This window comes from Salarias fasciatus, chromosome 4 (assembly GCF_902148845.1).
Source record: "Salarias fasciatus chromosome 4, fSalaFa1.1, whole genome shotgun sequence".
Taxonomy (NCBI): Eukaryota; Metazoa; Chordata; class Actinopteri; order Blenniiformes; family Blenniidae; genus Salarias; species Salarias fasciatus.
The window spans coordinates 12,828,189-12,849,284 of NC_043748.1; the positions used below are offsets into that span (position 1 = coordinate 12,828,189).

Here is a 21,096-nt window from a genome sequence, read left to right on the forward strand (position 1 = left end):
GTAGGTGTAGGTTTCTCTCTTGGTGAGATTTTGCGTCTACTGTCAGTCAATCACAATAGCAGTTATAAAAGATTCCAAAACTGCAACTTCTAGTCTGGAAAGTGCCGTATTTGCTGTATTCATGGTGAAAGAGGTGCAGTTATTGAAGCTTTAATGAAGCTTCTTGTGTTTTCTTGTGTGTCAACGTACTTTCTGTCTGGACTTCACTGGTAGAAAAGAGGCATTTTTAGGAATCCTGACCCCAGCGGTGTCAAACACATTTTAGTTTTAGCCAAATCCATTTCTGATTCTGAATGAAGCCAAACATACATGATTTCCTCTGCTGTTTATTCGAAGACGCCGTAAAGGTAACGCTCTGCTCGCAGAGATGTAAAATTGAGATGCAGCTCCACCGTGGGGCGCTGTGCTTTATGATCGCCCTGGCCTTTTTACGGGAGACGATCCAAGCTCTCCGGGGTTTGTTCCTTTGAAATGCACTTGGTTACGGCTCGAGCTGCAGCTTTAATGAGTCTCCCAACAAAATGAAATCCCTTCTGTCCATCGCTGACCTGCGGAGTGTGTGCTTTATGGTTTATCAAACAAAAACTAAAAGAATAACCTCTTTCTAAGTTTATTGACTAATTACACAATGTCCTGTTTTAATACCAGTGTGTGTGTGTGTGTCATTGTTGCACCCTGAACCATTGGCCCTCCAGGGCCCACTATAGCTCGTCCCAGTTAGAGGCGCCAGCATCGCTCCTGGTGTATTTTGACACTGTGTGTTGCATGGGTGTGTGTTTTTGAGTGTGTGTGCGCGTGTGCACATGTGAATGTGGGTCAGCCTTCTGAAAATTAGACTGCGTACGTGTGTAAGTGGCGTGCATTTATTGCATTTATTTATTTACAAGAGTTGTGTTTACCAACCTGCTGATATTTCCGGACTCTCGCGTTCATCGATTATCAGTTTAGACGTTCAAGCGAAGTTTCCTCTCAAACTTCTGAATAATAATGTCAGCTTGCACGTGTGTGTGTCTGAATGTGGGTCGACCTGCGCCGACGCCCCCCCCTGAGCGCACGCCACAGCATTAACACAGGAGCCGAGCGCCCCGTCTCAGGATCTCAATGTCACTTTGCCACGCCTCGCCACCCACTCCCCTCCTGGTGGCCTAGAAAGCGACTGGACTCCCGCCGACGGCCCGGTGGTCCGAGGAGCCATTTGGATAGTCTGACGTAAAACAAACAAAAAAAAAAAAAAAATCACATCTGGCCTGAAAATGAAGCCATTCTGATTAAAACGTATGTGGTGATCAAACTCATTTAATAGACTTGGACCTCTGACAGTCAATCTGTAATATTTCTTTGTTCTTGTGATGTTTCCCACATAGAGAGGCGCATAAAGCAGGTAAAGGAGACACTTTTAGGGAAACGGCTTTATTTACTTTATGGCTGTGAGTTAGACTCGAAGATTGATGCTACTGTTATGTCTGAAACATTTTCGTGTGAGTGCAAAACACATTTCCTCCAAATGTTACTTCAAAGGAAACCTATTATTCTGTGTTTTCAGCTATTTTCCACGCCTCCTCTTAGCGTTTCACAATTCAGAGTTTTAAAAAGAAATCTTCATGCAGGCCTTTTTGTTTACCCCCTGGCTGAAATGAGCTTTTATCTCTTTTAGAAGACTTTTTTTTTTCTTAATTTCAGCACAACTTGCTTCTTGGAAGTCTTCCTTAAATCATGCAAACCTGCAGACATGCAGCTTGAGGTGTCTGTAATTTGACACCAGCTTCAATGTCTTACTTGGCCAGAAGCAGATGCTGATTTAAGCTCATTGTAACTGAAGTTTTAAAGTATATCAGAGGAATTAAATCTGATTGCACAATTTTTTTTCTTAACTTTGGCCATTTTCGTCACCATCACATAATTTGGTAAAAGTTACATGAAGTGGCAGTATACCTGTAAATGTGTAAAGTTAAAATTTAGAGGTTATGACGGCACTATATTACCGTTTGCCCTATTGATCCAATTGGAATTATTGATAATGTTTCATCGAGCTACATGACTGGTGTTTGTGGCCTCTGTTGACCCCTCTGGGTCGTATCCGCCTTGGTCATGTGACTCCTGTGACAGGTTTAAAAAAAACAAGTCCAACTTCTGTTGGCAGTCAACAAACAGCCTTCAGGCGTGTTGCTTCCCTCCTGATCCGAAACAGAAACAGAGGAGGCCACTTCATCACGTGCACCGTTTGTGGGGTTTACAATCGACGTGCGCGGCGCAGTGCATCAATCACAGGCTTAAGCTTTACGTCACAGAGGATTTACTTACAGTACAGGTCAAGTTGAAGGTTGCAGTGTGCGTCTGGCTTTCCTGTGTTTGAGTCCTGACTGGATGATTGCTAGTTTAGCTACGTGGCTGTGTGTGTGTGTGTGTGTTGCTTCTCTTTGAGTTTGCATCCGTCGGAGATGCCCATTGATGCTCAGAGGCCGGCCAGCGCCGAGATGCATGAGTGGCGCCGACGTGCAGCGACAGCGGCTGAATGTATGATTAATTAAGCGACGCCTGTCCCGCGCCGGCCGGCTTTGATAGAGAACGGCTCCAGATGAAACAGAAGGTGACCCACAAACGAGCCCGGGAGCTCGGGGACGGAGCGGCAGACACCTACAGACACAATTATTTGCAGAATGCAGTGTGAATAATATTGATGTAATTAACGTGCGACCGGCGGCACGCGGCGCTTTTCTGTCTCGTGTGAAGCTCGCTGCTCGTTTCAGAGACCTTACTTCACTTCTGACTTACGTCCTGACCCCCCCCTTCTCTTCTTCCCTCCTCCCTTCTTCTGTTGCATCACTCTCTCCCTCCATCCCTGGTGTCCTCCAATACTCATCCTCCTGTTACATCACATCAATCCTTTCTACTTTATATTTTAACTTCATCCACACTTTCTTTTTTTATATATTTCAATTCTCGATCAAATTATGAAAACACGTCTGGACATGTCGTCATCGCGCCCCCGTCATCTGTCTCATCTTCATCTCCACTTATCCTCCTCCTCCTTGTTGCTCCATGCTTCCTTCATCCATCCCTCTCCACTCCGACGCCATCTGTTTGTCCCACCGCCTTCGTTCCTCCCGCCACTCCCTCACCTCCCCCCCCCCCCCGTCCAGGTGAGATGGAGGAGCTGGAGTCGCTGTGGCTGACGGGGATCTGCCACCACGAGAAGAACGAGGTGATGTCCAGCCAGCTGGACGTGGACAACATGGCCGGCGTCTTCTACATGCTGGGCGCCGCCATGGCGCTCTCGCTCATCACCTTCATCTGCGAGCACTGGTTCTACTGGCAGCTGCGCTTCTGCTTCATGGGCGTCTGCTCCGGACAGCCCGGCTTCGTCTTCTCCATCAGCAGGGTGAGCCTGGGCGGCGGGGAGGAGGGAGGAGCCTGTAATTACACAGTTACAAATACTACACCGACGCTGACACCCTTCACGGTGACCAACTGAACTAATACGTATTAAATGCATGTGTCGATCGGCGCGGTCTGGTTCCATAAAACACAGTAAGTGTTTACACACAGATAGACGCTCCCCTCTGATAAATGTTGATCAGCTTTGGACTGACTGATTAATTTTGCCACTAAAGTGTGTTTAAGGCTGAGCAAGCACACCGGAGCGAAGTGAGGCATCACTCCTGTCGGAGCACTTTACTGCCTGAAACACTTCCCAGAGTTAAAACACGTCGATGTACATTAATAACAGCTCTGCATACTGTAAACATCAGCACTTGGTAGTTTTATAGTTGAGTCCCTGCAATTACAATCCAATTGGTCATCTGTCCATATGAACATCTGTGTCGATTTAAAAATGTTGACGTGGAAACGCGACAATTTACAGAAACAATGTTTTTTTTGTGTTTGTGTGTGTGTAAACGGGGCTATAGTCAGATGAAGGACATTTTTTAAGTTCATGCATCTGATATAGTGCTTGATACAGCTTGCCGTTGTGAGATGAAGAACATGCAAACTCCACCGAACAGCCTCCGAATTCCATCTTGAACTTGAAAAAAATCTTGGTTTTGGAGTATGAGAGCAAACCACTGCAGCACAGCGTCACTTCTGTTTTAGCTTCAGCCAACAAGGCTGCATCTGATTAAAATGACTTAAAAGATGTGCGGTGATAATTTATACAAAAAAGAAATTATTGTGATATTTATCAGTTTAGGTGCAACAAAACATAAAAACAACCTACTTTGCTGAATAAGGTAACACAGCTTATAAACTTATGATTTATATCTGTTCTCCTGAAAACTGTGATCAAGAATGATGGAACTTTTTTTAGCATTTCAGCGTTTCTCCTTAATTTCCTTCCACACATCAAACATACCAGTATGACAGTTCATCCACATTGGATTAAACTCTGGATTTCCCTCGGAGACTCTTCTTTTTTTGGATTTATCCTCTGATGGCTTACAGAGGCTTGAGGTTGCCACCTGCACATATTTGGCAAAATAGGAACCATTGCACCTTAACAAAGTGATACATTTGTAAAAGATTTTCAGCTATGCACCAAATCAACTGTTAATTTGGAGGTAAAAGCAACAGGGAGCCACTGCAGAAATTCTGAGGAGCTGCATGTGACTGCAGAGCCGCTGGCTGCTGAGCCCGGGTGTTAGTGGATGGTGGCAAAGAGAGAAAACAACAGAACGGGAAACAACAGATGACCGAGAGCAACAAATAGCAAAATAATCAACCCAGTGCAGGCTGATAGGAGCAGGGACGACTCATCGGGGGCTTTTAGCTCTGCAGCCAGAGATACCTGCAGGACAGAGGGGAGACGCTGCTCATTACATCAAATACTAACAAACACATGCAAAACTCATCTCTGTCTGGCAGACAGGTCAGCTTTGTAGTTTATTTTTGCTCTACGCATGCACGCGTATTCAGCGGTCGTCACAGACTGAAGATCGAAGCGCAGTTGACCATCAGACAAAGGAGGGATGTTTGTTTTGTGACAAGCAGCGAGAGCTCTGACAGCTAAAAATAAATCCTGATTGTTATTGTCGGCGGCTGAATGACAACACCCCAAAACAGTGTTTACCTCTGCGTCACTGAACCCTTCTGGTGTGTGGAGTCACCTTTGTTTGCCTGTTCGCTCATCCCTGAATTGGTTCCACCGTCGCTAATGTCTCTGGAATGAATGTTATTCCAGGCTTTAGAGATGCTAAAATTATCAACGAGCACGTGTCGCCCTTAACTGAGCCGAACTCTTACTCCCAAAGCATACACAGACGCAGCAGCTTTCTCCCTCTGTTTGGCCTTTTTGACGCCCATGAGGTAAATATTTACAAAATGTTGAGCCGAAATCAATAATTCACCAAAAAAAAAAAAAAAAAAAAAAAGGAGAGAGAGAAAGAAAGAAATCAGCCACCGACCCGAAGTGGGTAGATTACTGGATTCCAGGGGGACCAAAGTCACCCCGAGGTATTTGATTTGCATTCCAATTGTTTTGACATGGCTCTGGTGTAATTCACTGTGCGCCTCTGAAGGTGAACCGCTGCAGGCGAAACCACGTGGCTAATTTACAGCGGCGAAGCCACACACTTGCTTCCCGCCTCTCTCCCTGAATTTGATATGCTGTTACTGCTTGTGCCAAGAAAGCAAGAAGGGGGGGGGGGTTAAAAAAATTTCCTCTAATATTACGCTCCAGTGGCCAAGTTTGATTATTTTGTATGGTGTTAATTTTACGACGTCGCCCTGTTTATGGTGTGTGTGTGTGTGTGTGTCCGCGCGTCTGTGCCGACGAAGTGTAAAATATTTGTTGCTGAAATGTCAGCTGACTGCTTGTTTCCAAAGACGGGCCGCTCGGCGTTGTTTTTGATTATTACCTGGTTGTAATTTGTGAGGGAACGGGATCAGAGACCAATTATGCTTTGTGTAACATTCGGCGGCTGCTCTCATTTGCAGAAATTACCTTTGACTTTCATGCAATGGCGCAACAAATGAATGCCGCCGCGTCCGTAGATTCAGTATGCTAATATATTCAAGGGAAATATATTCATCGGGGTGGCTCATTTGGATATGTAGGGCCGAGCACGCAAACTGTGAAGCGACAACAGAGAAAATTGCAGTTTATTTTTCCTCCGTCCTCGACCGCAGCTTCAGCCTTGGCTATTTCTTTATTTTCATTATTTTTTTCTTCTCCTCCCCCTTTCCACTTTCCGCTCTCCTTCCCTCTGCCGCTCAGATTGATTCCGCTTTTTTAATTTCACAGCATAATCCAATAAACCTTATTGTTATTACCGCAATTAACATTTAAGCTCGGCGGTGTAAAAAATGAGACATCTGTCACGGCCGGCGTGAGTCACGTGGCGCCGGTCACGGCTGCTCGCTCGGTTAGCGCCCGGCTCCCTCGGCGAGCGGCCCTCCCCCGGGCTACCTGCTCCTCCAGGCCCCACCTGCAGCACCGAGACAAATTAATTATATTGATTTAAAAAGCCTCTAATGACTTCAGAACAGTAAATGTATTAGAGGTTTAATCACTTCGCTCTCCACGGCGCTCGCGTCACGTCGCGGCGGCGCTCATTTGCATTCGGCGGCGCGCCTGTGCACCGCACGCAGGCAGCTTTAAGTTACGACCCGCCACATGTACAGTTAGTGCTCTGGATGCAGTTTGCAAGCAGCAGGTTATTTGCTGATTTCCTGCCTTTTTTTTTTTTTTTTTTTTTCCCTGTATCAGTGTAATCACCTATAGATTGCGCTGCGCTCCGTCGGCGGAGAGAGAATTCCGAGGAGCCCTCAGGCCACAGCTCCTTCTATTCACACTGCCTTCCCAAATAATCGTCTACTGTAGCACCAGGCCAGAAGCAATCTGCCAACTGTTACTTTATGTGGGCATGCAGAGTAGACAAAATCTGCTATTGAATACAAAGCAGCAATCGCTTTGTTAGATGTCCGAGATTTGATGCACTGCAGTCATAACTTCTTCTTCCCGCTTGCGGTTATTGCCACTGTTTATTTGTGCAAGTGCAATAGAGAGAGAGAGAGAGAGAGAGAACAAATATGCGATCTGACCTTGGTCCTAAACTGCAACATTGTTCACCACAGTGATTCATGGATGCCAAAACGTCCCGAGATGAAGGTAAATATTTCTGTGAAATTTCGCCACCCGGCGGGACGATTTCGTCGAAATCACGGGAGGGAAACTGTGACAGATTCCAGCAGCAGGTGGGGCATAATCACAACAATAAAAGAAGAAAAACAAAAGGGACGAAGTGAGGACCAATTATATAAACAGACAGATGGAAAAAAGAAACATGGATGAGACAGAGAAGGGACCTGATAAACATTGAAAGATGTTCGAAGTGAAATTGAAAAAATTAAATAAACCACTCTTGAATGTGGGTGCATACATTCCTCCTGCTCTCCAAATCCCACCTTTCTTTAATAGTGTTGAGTCACTTTATATTTATGTTAACCTCTCTTAGTTTCAGCCACTGTCGAGCTTTACATACTCAGCTGTTAACAGACTGTGAAATTAAAAGAAGTAATAACATTATCTATAAACCCCGACTGAGGGATGAGTCTTTTTGCTGCAATGCGGGCCGAGTCCGTGAAGCTAATTAACAACCAGGAACAAGCGGCTGGGGAAGGCGGGACGGAGGGTCAACTAGTCCTATTAGTAGAGAAAAGGATGGAGGGAGTGGGGTCACGGCTAGACGGCGGAAGACCCTTAACCCTTTCTGCAGAGTCCTGACCCCGCCGCACAGAAACAGGATGGAGATCAGCACATCTCTGGTCTCTCGCTGGGGCCAGTATGCCGCCTTATTTCCCCAACCATTTACAGACGTCCTGAAAAACTGAGTAAAATCATTGTCGGGCATTGATCCGATCTTTTACCGTCCCCATCCGTCATGCCTGGTTTGCTCTCTGCTGTACATCCATTTTTATCTGAATATTGTATCGTACATCACTGAATGTAAATGGGGCGGTTTATCTTTCTGTCACTGTGAGGCTCGGCCACTGTCTCCTTGACTTGGCCTTTCTGCCGGGAGGAAATTGTGCCGTGGCCGCTGGCATTGAGGGGTTGCGAAAGTGTAACGTTTAATATCAGCCGAAGGATATTGTTCTGCTGAATTCTAATCACATTGATTAAAGGTATTGACCAACGGTTCCGAGCGGTGTTTTACAGCCCCTTTTCCTATATCAATCATCTGCCATTGAGCCACGCTGTCCTCTCTGAACCTTTTTTTTTTTTTTTCCACTTACACCGCCTCACTTTCTCTCACACCAGGGAATAGATTATCTTACTGTCTTTGGGTTTCATGGAAGATGGACGTTAGTTTCAGGTTATTATGTACAGCAGTGCTTCTCAGAGTTAATGTGCCTGGTGGCGGAATCTGGTTTAAGATATGTGAGGGGGCGTATCTTCTCGCATTCTGAGAACCCCTGGTATCCAGCAAGGTTTCATCAGCAGAGATGCTCAATTTCATCGAGTTTATAAAAAACGTTATCAAATTTAAGTGATTGTTTCCCGTTCTTTTCACCAAAAACTCACAATTGAATCTTTTCATACACATTGAGTTGCTCATCAGATCTGCAGTTTACGCAGGAGGTACTTACTAGATGAGAAGCAGCTTCGGTCCTGTGTCCTTGGCTCCCTTGACATCAGTGCTGACGTCCAGTTGAGAAACTGAAAGTAAATCATGACAAAGCTAACAACTAACCCTCTGTAAATGGAACAGCTGGAAGAGGGTGACTTCTTTTCTTGACCTTTTACCTTCAGGTCACACCAATGCTTCAAATCTTTGTGTGCCATCTTGTAATATTAAATTGAAGGAATAAAGCAATTCTAACAATAGGCATATCATCATACTGTTTATTTGAAATGGTGTTTTTTTTTTGTTTACAGAATTTGCAAAATATTGGCCATATATGTGTGTAAACTGCATGTTTAATATGTCTAAGAAAGATAGAGGACTTGACAGAACTTAAATCAAACTTCATTTCCACCTGTTGGTTGGATGCATGAGTGTTTATAATTGTCTTAAACTCAAAGCACACCAGAAGGAAACATGTTCCTTTGTGATGATTTCTGTCATTTTAACATGATTTTAGCTAATTGGTTGTTAATATTTCATCACTGACGGCAGGTCTTAACTGGAGCAGTTAGTGATTGGGTCAGATCGATCGATCAGTCAGTCAATTCGTAATCAATCCTTATTTATAGAGCACTTTTCCTAAATTAAAATGCAACACAAAGTGCTTCACATGTCAAAATAACCCCCTCATACACACACGTACACACATACACACATACACACACACCCTCAATGAGTAATGCAATGTTTACAGTTATGAAAATTTGATAGAATTTTATTCAATAGCACAAAAACATGTACTGTGACCCACCTTTATATACAGTCTATGCTTTGATAGAAAAGAGACATTGGTCAATAAAATGTTGGTCATGTACAAACTTTAATCCTCCTCTCTTTCCCTCACAGGGCATTTACAGCTGTATTCACGGGGTGCAGATCGAAGAGAAAAGCAGCTCGGCACTCAACTCCCCTTCAGCCACCATGAACAACACCCATTCCAACATCATGCGCCTCTTACGCACTGCCAAGAACATGGCCTCCCTGTCGGGGGTGAACGGCTCCCCGCACAGCGCCCTGGACTTCATCCGCCGCGAATCTTCTGTCTATGACATCTCTGAACATCGGCGCAGCTTGGCGGGCCACTCAGACTGCAAGCCACCCTATCTCCCAGAAGACAACATGTTCAGTGACTACATCAGCGAGGTGGAGAGGACGTTTGGCAACCTCCACCTGAAAGACAGCAATTTGTACCAGGACCACTACCTACATCACCATGGCTCAACCCTAGGGCTCAGTGGACCTCCCCCCAACAGGCCTCATAGTTTGGGCAGCGCCAGCTCTCTGGAGGGTGGCATGTTCGATTGTGACAGCTTGGGTGGAGGGGTGGCACCCATTTTTACCACCCAGCCGTGTTCCGCATTGACCCACAGAAACATGAGCAAGTTTGACCTGCTGTCCGGACAGACCCCCCCCTCCAGCCAGGGCTTCAAGGGAGGTCTGCCCGACCTGTATGGGAAGTTCTCCTTCAAGGGAGGAGCCTCCAGTTCCACCTACATCCCCGGACACGGCTACTGCGGAGGGAGAGGCGACGACGACGGAAATATACGCTCTGATGTTTCTGACATTTCTACGCACACAGTTACTTACGGAAACCTCGAGGGTAACGCCAAGAAGCGCAAGCAGTACCGCGATAGCCTGAAAAAGAGGCCGGCCTCTGCCAAGTCCAGACGGGAGCTGGACGAGATCGAGCTGGGCTACAGGAGGAAACCCTACCACATCAGCCACCACCATTACCACGGCCACCGCGCCTCCTCTCCCCCACTTCTGCCCTCCGAGCGTAAGAGAGGTGGCGGAGGGGGCGGAGGCGGGAACAACGATGGCAACTCTTATCTTTTCAGAGAAAAGGAGAGCGTTAGGGATTTTTATTTGGACCAGTTTCGGCCCAAAGAGGGCGTTCCTCAGTGGGAACACGTGGACTTGACGGAAGGCCCTGGGAGCAGAGACGGCGGGCCCTGCACCTCCTTGGTCCCGGTGGATGACTTTCTTAAAAGCAAACCCAAAAAGGCCGATTCAAAAAGTGGGGGAGGATCTGGGTTGGCAGGCGGAGAGTGGGAGTGCAGGAACTGTCGGGCTCCTGGGGGCAAGCAGATGTCCATCCACGGAGGTGGTGGATACGGTGGTATGAGCTGTGGCTCCTCAGGTGGTGGAGGAAGCAGCCGCCCGAGCTCTGCGACCTGCATGCGCTGCGAAGGTTGTAAAAAGACAGGAAACCTCTATGATATCAGCGAGGACAACAACCACCTCTTGGAACAGATGGGGGGTGGGACAGGTATGGGAGGAGGCGGCATGGGCGGAGGCCCTCAATCTCAGGCCCAGCAGAGGAGGAAAAGCGGAGGATTTGGCAAACCGCTGAGGCGGCAGCACTCGTACGACACGTTTGTTGACCTTCAGAAAGAAGAGTCGGGCGGAATGGGAAGTTTGATTGGAGATTTGAGCGGCGGTGGGATGGGCGGTGCCGGTATGGGAGGTATGCTGCCCCCTCCCAGGAGTGTGAGTCTGAAAGAGAAAGAGCGCTACATGGAAGGCACCAGCCCCTTCGCACACATATTTGAGCGCCACGGGGGCTCGGAGAGAGAAAGGGAAAGGGACCCGTTGTTTTATGGAGGTGAAAGCCAGAAAGGACCCGGCTCGCCATTTGGCCTGTTCAGAGGTGGCGAAGGCCTCCACCGCCGCTCCATCGGAGAGAGAGACATGAGAGAGAGGGACCGATCCCTGATGGAAGGAGGAGGCGGGGCAGCATTCTCTTTATCCAAATCTCTTTACCCCGACCGGGTAAACCAAAACCCCTTTATACCCACCTTTGGCGACGACCAGTGTCTGATGCACGGAGCCAAACAGTATTACATGAAAAAGCAGCAGCAGCAGCAGCAGCAGCAGCAGCAGCAACAAGTTGCCAAAAACAGCCGCAGTGACTTCAGGAGCCAGATGAGTACAACGTCATATCTGCCGGCGTCCGCCTCCGCCGGGGTGATGTCCAACATGACACCCCGGTTCCCGAAAGAGCTCAGCCTGGGTGGGATGAACCACCATGGCTCCATGCTGGGGGTCGGCCCCCCACGTCCCTTCAACGGAAGCAATGGCCATGTGTACGAGAAACTCTCCAGCATTGAGTCTGATGTGTGAGAGACAAGAGAAGGGGGGGAGGTGGAGCAGGAAACGGGAGACAAAGGAGAGCAATAGAGGCGTTTGGTGTTAGGAGATCAGGGATGATACTAAAGACACTGTAGACAAACTTTCGCCCATATTGAGACAGAAAGAGGAGAGACAAAGGGGCACTGGAAGGTAGAGACTCAGCTATGTAAAGTTAGCAGGAGAATGTGAAAATTGGTATTGATTTTTTGCAGGAAAATATGGGTAAATTAATCAGGACACTCTGAGGAGGCGTGGGGTGTTAACCCTCTCTCAGAAATGGCCAAAGCTACTCTACATTTATTTCCAAACACAGTCAATTAACATCCCCCTTAACCTCACAGATGCACTCAACTCAAGTCCATCATGCCATCCACCAGCGTGGTAGAAGTCAGCGTACTTGGTTGATATTGTAACGAGGCGACACCTCATCGCGGTCCGACGTCGGCCGCGCGAGCCTGGTGCGATCTGACGGCCGTCTGAAGGCTCCTGCTGAGCGCTCATGAGGAAGGACGACGAGAGCGAACTGCCCATCTGCCCCTGTGTCACTGCGGAAAGTAGACATTGTCACGTTTACCAGAGCTGCTACACGGGAGATGACTGGTACTTCTCTGTCTTTCTCGCTCTGTCCAGCTGGAGACAGCCCGGCCTGTCCATCTCTCCTCCTCTTTCTCTCCCTCGCTCCTCTTCCTCCTCCTCCTCCTCCTCCTCCTCCTCATCCCTGATGCCAAAAGAGCTGATCTTGTTTGCTATGAGAAATACAATCATGAATGATAATAAGATATTCTTCTAGAAAAAACAGGGTATAAGAACAACAATAATACTGATAACGTTGTGAATAACAAAGATGTTAGTGCTGATTATGATAACACTGCTTATGATATCACTAAGTTTTTCTTGTTTTGTGTTCTGTTTGGTAGAATATTTCACTACTGTTTTAGTATCTGTAGTTGTATTCTGTCTGCCTCTTGCGGCAGCAGGAAGGTTGTTCTTAGTTCAACCAAACAAGCCAGAAAGACTGAGTCCTTAACTCCTGTTTTTCTGTTTTCTGTAGAATATTTTACTCCATGCTCATTCGTTTATTTGCTACTCGTGTTAAACCGGGATCTGGAAGACAAATTTGGAGCTAACAGGTCCTTTTTTTTTCTTTTTTTCCTTTTTTTTTTTTGATGTTTCGAGACATTATAAATCAAGTGCGCACACACACCTTCACATATATATAAACGCATTCTTTTTTTTTCGTCAGTCTGAACTTGTGTTACTGTGAACTAACGATGTTTCGTCAGAAGCTGAAGATACTGAGAGGAAGGACGTGCCTTAATGGTCTCCAGTGGAAGTGTCCTCCAGTTCACAAAGCGGTCCTCACGTGGCACGACCGGCGCCCTTTAAGGCCGCCCGGGATTCTCGTCGCATTTATGAGCCAAAACTGCAGTAAAAAAAAAAAAAAAAAAAAAAAAAAAAAGTTTTACAGCAGATTTGAGACGCTGCTGCTGATGGTTTAGATACAAGATGCCGTTTAAGATCTTTTATAACTTCGTAAAAAAAAAAAAAAAAATGTTTCATATGTCAAACGTGGGCGGTGTTTTATGAACCAGTTGCTATTCAGGATGTCCCATTGTTACGGATAGACCGACGCGTCTCAGTTCACAACATGGCAGCCTTTAGACCACTTCTTTTATTCAGGTTACATAATGACAGTCACCAGGCACTTAATTTTTTCGGCCTCTCACTAGTATCTCGTCGAAGGTGTTCAGTTTTTTCGCGGAGCGGTCCGAGAGGCTGGCGCAGAACGCTCCGAGAGGACATTGTATATGATGAGTATATGCACTGTCATTCATGTTGGTGAAACAAAGAAGAAGAAGAAGAAAAAAAAATGTGTAGAAGTGTCGTTGCCCCGTGACATTGATGCTGATTTTAAAAAAAAAACAAAAAACAAAATGCTCGAGCTGAGGCGGATGTCTGACTGAGGCTTCCGGGAAGGCGGCCATCTTGCGGAAAGAAAAGATTTTTACTTTGACGGCTGTAGATAGTCTATTTTGCTGATGAGGCCTCATTTATTGCACAAGACTTTTTAACTCAGTGTAGGCACTCAGTAAACATGCCTTATCATCCCATTCCTCCCCTCGCTCCCCGCTCCCCGACCCGCGCTGTCCGATGATGACTCGCCACGTTACCGTGCGGAAGAGAGAGGCTCTGTCCAGGTTTCGTCTCTGGTCAGTTGGCGTCAGAAGTTCAAGGGCTGCACAGGGAGTGCCAGCCGGCTACAGGAAGCTGCTCAAGTCTGAACTAAGTCATTTCCCACCGTAATCTTTCTAGTCCAGTTGTCTCAGAACTTGGAATTCCCAACTCGGGTTGTAGAGTTCAGTATGATCATAACTGGGTCAATACAGAAAAAGGGATTTACCCCAAGGAGATTAGGAAAATATGAGTTTAACTTAATCGTTTTAATAATTCTGACCTGAAATTGACAAATCTTTATAGTTCTAGATCAATTTCAGAAGTGTTTGTGAATTCCAGAGTCAGGGAGGCTGCTCTCTTGCATTTCTGATCCGAAATTTTAAAGCCAACACAGGATGATTCCAGCTTTAAAGTGGCCTTAAAGAAATTTCAAACCAATTTGATTCTCAACTACACGAAAACGAAAATTTTGAACTCCTGCACTTAGATGAACTCAAATGTCTAATATCAAGGGTCTTTTAGTTTTCTAAAAAAAAAAAATCAGTTTAGACCTCAGATCACCGTTTGCTTTTGGTTTGTTTGTTTTTCACAACTAAAAATGCAGAACTCAAACAGGTGGGCCGTTTAAAGTTTAAAAAATAAAAAACTTTTTGGATTCCAGTTTCAAGGATTTCAGTCATGAGATCTTTTGCTCCTAAATATCAAAACCAAGTAGGAATTCTGTCTTCAAGGAGTTCCGGTTTGCCTTCTAGAGCTCATGACCAACAAGGAATTATGACCCCAACAGGAAAAGATCTCTTATAACCTCCTGTTTTCGTTTTCATAACTCGATGAAGCAATTCTGAAGACAACTGGAACACTTTCTCACACCTAACTGCAGCAGATCCCGACTGAACGATAACAGCTGTGCCCCCGCACCCCAAAACACGCCCACCCCACCCCCACCTTACTATCACTGCTGATAGCTGTTCATAAATTTTACACCCCCCAAAACCCCGCCCCTCTGCCCTCACTCCACAGATAACACTGTCGAAGCGGGACTGATCGAGTTAGCCTTAAATCAGATTCACCCCCCCCCCCCCCCCCCCCCCCCCCCTCGAACCCCCGACACAACTGTCCCAATAAATAGATCGGAATCTCTGGAATTTTTATACGCACACATCTTGAAAGTTCAGGTCAACCATTATCAGCAGGAGGGTTGGAACGACAAAAAAAAATAAATTAATTAAAAGAGGGTTGGGAAAAGTGGGGGGGTCGGGGATGTGTGTGAGGAGGAAATAAGAAGGAGATGAAGAAAGCCTCTGGACTGAGCATCAATCAGCGTCAGCATTAGTATGTCAGACCTTTTCCTTGTAAATATTATATTTAAAAGAATCTTTTCACTTTGTACAGTAAACAGACAGACAGGATGTAACTTTCAATATGTTTTACAGCAATTTAAGAAATAAACAAAACACCGATAAAAACTCATAAAATCAAAAAAACACATGAACAAAAATATGCAAAATATAGTTAAGACACAAATATTACTAATCATAAGTGATATAATTGAACCTCTTTTTCTTTGAATCTCATGTTTACTTAATTATAATAGTTTACCAATCAGTATACTGATTATGTTTAAGAATTCTGCTTTTTCTTATTTTCACTACAGTGTTGGAAATTGAGGATAATTTACTGTAGGTGTAGACGTTTGGTGATAAAAGGGGAAAGTTTAGTTTTAGGAGTCTTTGCTAAGTTTCCCTTGAATTGTGTTAGACTCTCTCTTTTTAAGGTAAGCTATTCTTCATGCTTTTTGAGATCAATTAAATTATCTACACATTTATGTAATACAATATTACATGTATACAGAGATGATATTTGCATATAGAGGCAGTATATTGTGATCCTTAATTTTTTAAGCAGCGATCCTTGTTGAAGATTTTCGAGACATTTGTGTTTATGTTGCCCATTTTTGTTCTTTTGTCGTTTCTTTTTCGATTTTTTTTTTTTTTCTTTTTCTTTTACCTGGGCTCTAATCGTGATTGCACACAGAATTTAGAGCCATCGTCGGCCAGGCCTATCCTGCTCCCTCTCTGTGTTTGGGATAGACATCACTGTGGTAAAGGAAGACTCACATATTTCTATACATATATATATATATATATAAATATAATACACACGCTCACATGAGGACACACACTTATGCACACTGGATGTTTCCCAGTGCCGGTGTTTGCATTGCTGAGAATTTCAGCACAATACCGCAGAGAACCCGAGAACGAGTGTAGTTTCATCTTCTTGAGAATCCATTTGAAGCTGAAATGCATTTGTGCAACCCCTTATTAAAAGGTGAAACATTTCTTCTGCCATGTCTCGTTTTGTGTGGAGTTTTTTACCGCGGGGGAAAACCGACCTGCTCTTGCTTTATACGAGCTTCGCACATTGCTAAACTGCGGTATTCGACAGCCACAAGCGCTTCAGAAAGCTTCGGATTCCGATTCATTTTGCGCAACTTGAGGGGTCTTCTCCGTACCGGGCAGGGACCGCAATTTTCTCATTTGTTGTGTACATATGCAATTTTGTCACAGTGCAGTCAGAGATCGTTTCTTTGCTCCTTTCCTCTGCGATTCTCAATAAGTCTCGATAATCTTCTCCTCAGCCCTGACTGAACAAATCTGTCTCTCTTCGGTTTCGTCTCCTCAGCTGTTTTCTCGTCCGCGGGGTCGATTGAAAAAGTGAAAAATGTCTGCGTGTGCGCGTCGGGTTCACACATACATCTTTCTCCACCGCGTTTATCCTCCTCTTTTGCAATAAACGGCGCGACCGGTCAAAAAAAAAAAATATATGCGGTTCTCTGCAAATGTGCCAATGCATGGTCTGCCGTGGGTTCTCCAGGCATCAGGAGGTTAGCTATAGGGCTACTTTCCCGCCACCTGCTGGGAAGGCGAGGTGCACCTGACACTGTGGTGAACATGCTACAATCAGACCTTTACCACCTCTGGCTGCTCCGCTCCGCAGCGATGCGGCGTGAGCAGGGCTCGTTGGAAGTCTTTTATTTCCCTCCGGGCCAGAATCGGTCCCAGCCTCCCTTCTGCCACAACAGATTTGGTTGATGTAGAGCAAAACACTGTGTCACTTTTTTTTTTCTTTCTTTCTTTCTTTACATAAGAAATGGCTTTGGCAGGTTATTGGGCTGGAACATCCTGAAGGTGGAGGATGTAAATAGCACCTCGGCTGACGTGTGTTTTTAGTTTTTTTTTTTTTATTTTCTGTCAGGAATACTGACACCTGGGACCAAATAACAGCACGACACGGTCAGCTGCAGGAACCGACAAATAAACCGAGGTCAAACTGACTCTGGAAAGTAGTTTTCTTTTTTTTTGTTTTTTGCTTTTTATGTTTTTTTTGCTGAAAAAGTTATCTCTCTTGCATTCACGGTGATCAAACTGCAAATATATCTAATTAAAGGATCACTTGTTTGATCCGCTCTCATGCAGACAGGAAGAAATATACTGTGATATTCTATAACTAATTTATTCTCAAGCTTCATGTAATGTTTGCTGGGGTTTTGGTTTTTTCTTTTCATCCTAACTCATCACAGAACTCGTTTACTAATATTTCAGAGTTCTGTCTGTGCGTATGTGTATTATGTATTGATATTGCTTTATACTGATGCACACAAAACGTTTTCTATTAAACTGTGTACAGTTTTGTTTGTTTGTTAATAACTGCGATTTTTCCATCTTCATTGTTCACCAATTGAGAACGGGTCGCTCCGTCCGGGTGACGAACCGCTGGTTACATAAGGGGTTGCTACTAAATGTATTTCACAAGGTTCCTGAAAAACACAAAACCTGAACCTGAACCTGCATAGCCTGATTCAAATTAACTGTGGGTGACTAAAAAAATGTAACATATGAATACGCTCAATTCTATACATAATGATATACATAATAATATTCTTGGCCATTCTTTTTCTCTTTTTGTGGCCCTTTTCTTTGAAATAATACCAAAATTTTTACACCATACGAACAGAAAAATCACACAAAAACAAATAATTGTACAGGTTGTGTAAATACTTAATATTGGGGAGAAATATTTACCTTCTTTTTCTTTTGTATGGAAACGGTCAAAGTAATCTCAATAATGAAATTTAACCACGTCATGACACAATTGCAAAAAAACATCATTAAGGTACTTCTAATAAGGATAATACTGCTATCTACAATTATAAGTGCTGAAATAAGACTATTCTTTCTCTTTGTACATGATGAACAAAATGAAGTGTTGAGTATTAATAATAAAAAAAACTAAGTTTCACGGATTTGGCACTGAGTCTTTTTAAGTTCTTTTGATTTGATTGTTTTTAAATCACACACTTCTACGTCCAGTGTTAATTCATTTCATTCGGTGTCCTTGTTTTGACCAACTTTGTCTTCTCAATGTGGTGTTTTTTGTTTGATTTATCTGTGAACACACACACGCAAACACACACGCTGCAAAAATGTACAGTAACTTAAAATACTCAGGAACCTGGCTGTAGTCAAAATACTGAAAACTAGATCGACTGCAGAGGAGGCAGGTATTTAGCATGTTTACTCTAATTACATGGGGTTTTTAGGTATTTCTGCTTAAGTTGTTTTTTTCACTGAATAATTTTTGTTTTACCTTCCTCACATTTCAGCACAAATTTCAGTTTAAGTGCGATCAGGTCACATTAAGAGTAACTGAGAACCAAAACCTCCTGTTTGCATCTTAAAAAGTCACCAAAGAACAATTCATAGTGTTTCAGTGTTCAGCCAGGTTATCACTGGCACTGCTTTATGAGATTTTGCAACTCATACAGAGAATACAAGTTTACATGTGATCTTTTGTCATTGCTAATGATCGACTGGGTGAAAAACTACAATGATAATCCTCAGTGGAGCCCCCAGTTGTACTTGAATTTAGGACCCCTGCTACTAATATGCTGTAAATAGCCACAACTTCCAAGCTTCCAAAGTGGAGGCTTTTGGAAACATTACAACTCTATCTCCATGGAAATGGGAGGAAACCTCTGCACATGCACGAGTGGACGAACAACAACAGCAACGTTTGCCTCCAGAGTGTCAGGGCTCCACATTGTCCTCACTTGGTCGTGATAACAATCTAACTTCCTCACCTGTCCATGTGAATATTGGTGTTCTCACATTGCTCGTGTTTTCAGTGTGTTGTTGTCTGTATTGTCCAATTCGTGTCCGGTATGCCAACGTTTCTACTGGAACGCACATTTTCAAAATGTTGCCACGTAAACGCAAAACTCTTCTATAAAGAAGGAAAAACAGGCTGACGATGCCTTTTCACTGGAAATGTCGTGTGCCTGGGCAGATCCAGAGGTGAAAGGGCAATCTTTCAGAACGTTAGGACTGAAGATGTTAATTCTAATTACATTTAATAGCCTGGTTCATTCATGCTTTTCCTTCATTCTAAGACGCTGTAAGTTTATGTGCAATTGTTGCAGCATATAATACATTTACTGTACCCACACACATCTGTTGACATTTAACCTTGCACCAGTTTGTGAAAATAAGCTCAGTTTTTCCATATAAGGCAGCCAGGTTACTGTTCAGGAAGTATTTTAACTCCAGCCAGCGACCTGGAACCTCGGCCGTTCTCTCCAGTGCGTCACCGAAAACCCTTCATCCGATTGTTTCTTCACATCCTCTTGTTTCCACAGTGAAGTCGTGCTCGCACACCCCCAGTCTTTCCTCTCTCGCTCTTTCTCGGCTGCCAGCGATGGCAGGAATTCCTGCGAGAGAGGAAGAGGAGGAGGAGGAGGAGGAGGAGGGAGCGGGGCCATATGGTGGTGGTATGGTGGACTGCTTGGGTCTGGGTCTGTCCCCTCTGCAGCCCACTCTGCTGCTGGCGCTGGTCTGATGGCGTCCAGCCCCCTCGGGGTCCTCCCAGGCTGCTCTCTCAGGCTGCTCTTTCCTCTTCAGCCCGTCCTCCTCCACACACACACACACACACACAATCGAAACGAGAGACCCCCGCTCTCAGGCACAGCTGTTGCACGTTCTCGAACTGACGGAAAGCCGTCCCAGTAGACCCGGCGAGCGTGCAGGTTCAACTCTAATGAAAGGTTCTCTGACAGTGAGGGGCAGGTCGAACAAACCGCATGATGCGCAGGAAATAAGCTCTCTGACACCGACAAGGACGTTCATCCTCCACTGGTCTCCTGCGCGCTCGCCAATAGTCTCGCACGGCGCTCGTCGTGAGCAGGTCCCTTGAGGAAAGGTATTTATGAATAATAAAAAGAGGAAATGAAACCGTAGAAACTCGTCAGATCTCCATTCCACACAGACTTCTAACCGGGGACGTGGTCGCTGTTCCCATGATGCTTTTTGACCTCCCGATGTACCAAAAGCCCTCAAATCAAAATCTTGTTTTTCTCTCTCGCTCCCAGCCGAGCCGCGTGGGCTGTAAATTTCGGTGTTTTGGCAGTTTATCAAACACTCATATCAGGAGTGACTTAAAGGTGCATTACGATTTTTACTGCCCTGTAGAACAAAATGAGCCCAATATATCAGCGGGGGTTTGATGGGGCTGTTTTTCAGCGGCGGTGACTTAGCGATAACTTTGTCAGGTTCAGTACTGACTCCTCCATCACTGCCGTCCGCCACGCCTGCTCCTTATCTCGCGCTTCGGCTCAAAGACGGAGCAATCACCCCTGCAATATTCCCCATATATCAGCTTCAATCTGCATGTTTCCGGATATTTCTGTCATTAACCGTGTTCACCTGCCAGCTTTCATGTAATTCTTCAGCTGGAAAGTTCCAGATTAAAAGTTGCTCTGAGCCGAATCCAAGTGAAACCATTTTCATTGAAATTATCACAGAAAGACTTGAGGGCAAACGGTGTTTCCTCGTATTCTTCATCTCAACTCTAAACATGACGTAAAACTACATGTGAACATATGATGATTTACAGCATTTCTTAAACAACATTAAAACTATTAACAGCAAGAAATACGACCAGAACAAAGTAAGAACTTCTTATTTCTTCTGGGGCTTCCTCCAAATTTCAGTCTCAAGTCTCTCTTGGTTACAGCGTGACACTTGTGACTGTCTGGCTTTAAAAACACCACAGATGATCGCAAAGGACGAGCTAATAGCAAGTCTTCGTCTCTGCTCCCCGCACACTC

General features: G+C 44.9%; 1 protein-coding gene across 7 annotated transcripts in view; it reads left to right on the plus strand.

The window, feature by feature from the left end:
- grin2ba (glutamate receptor, ionotropic, N-methyl D-aspartate 2B, genome duplicate a) overlaps positions 1–12,114 on the plus strand; it is a 134,768-nt gene extending 122,654 nt beyond the window's left edge. For all 7 annotated transcript variants that reach the window (XM_030089725.1, XM_030089730.1, XM_030089727.1 and 4 more), the window contains 2 exons: positions 3,141–3,379; positions 9,471–12,114. In XM_030089725.1, the coding sequence (XP_029945585.1) occupies positions 3,141–3,379; positions 9,471–11,747 (2,516 nt within the window). In that variant the 3' untranslated portion in view covers positions 11,748–12,114. The remainder of the gene's footprint in view (positions 1–3,140; positions 3,380–9,470) is intronic.
- Positions 12,115–21,096: the final 8,982 nt, after the last annotated feature.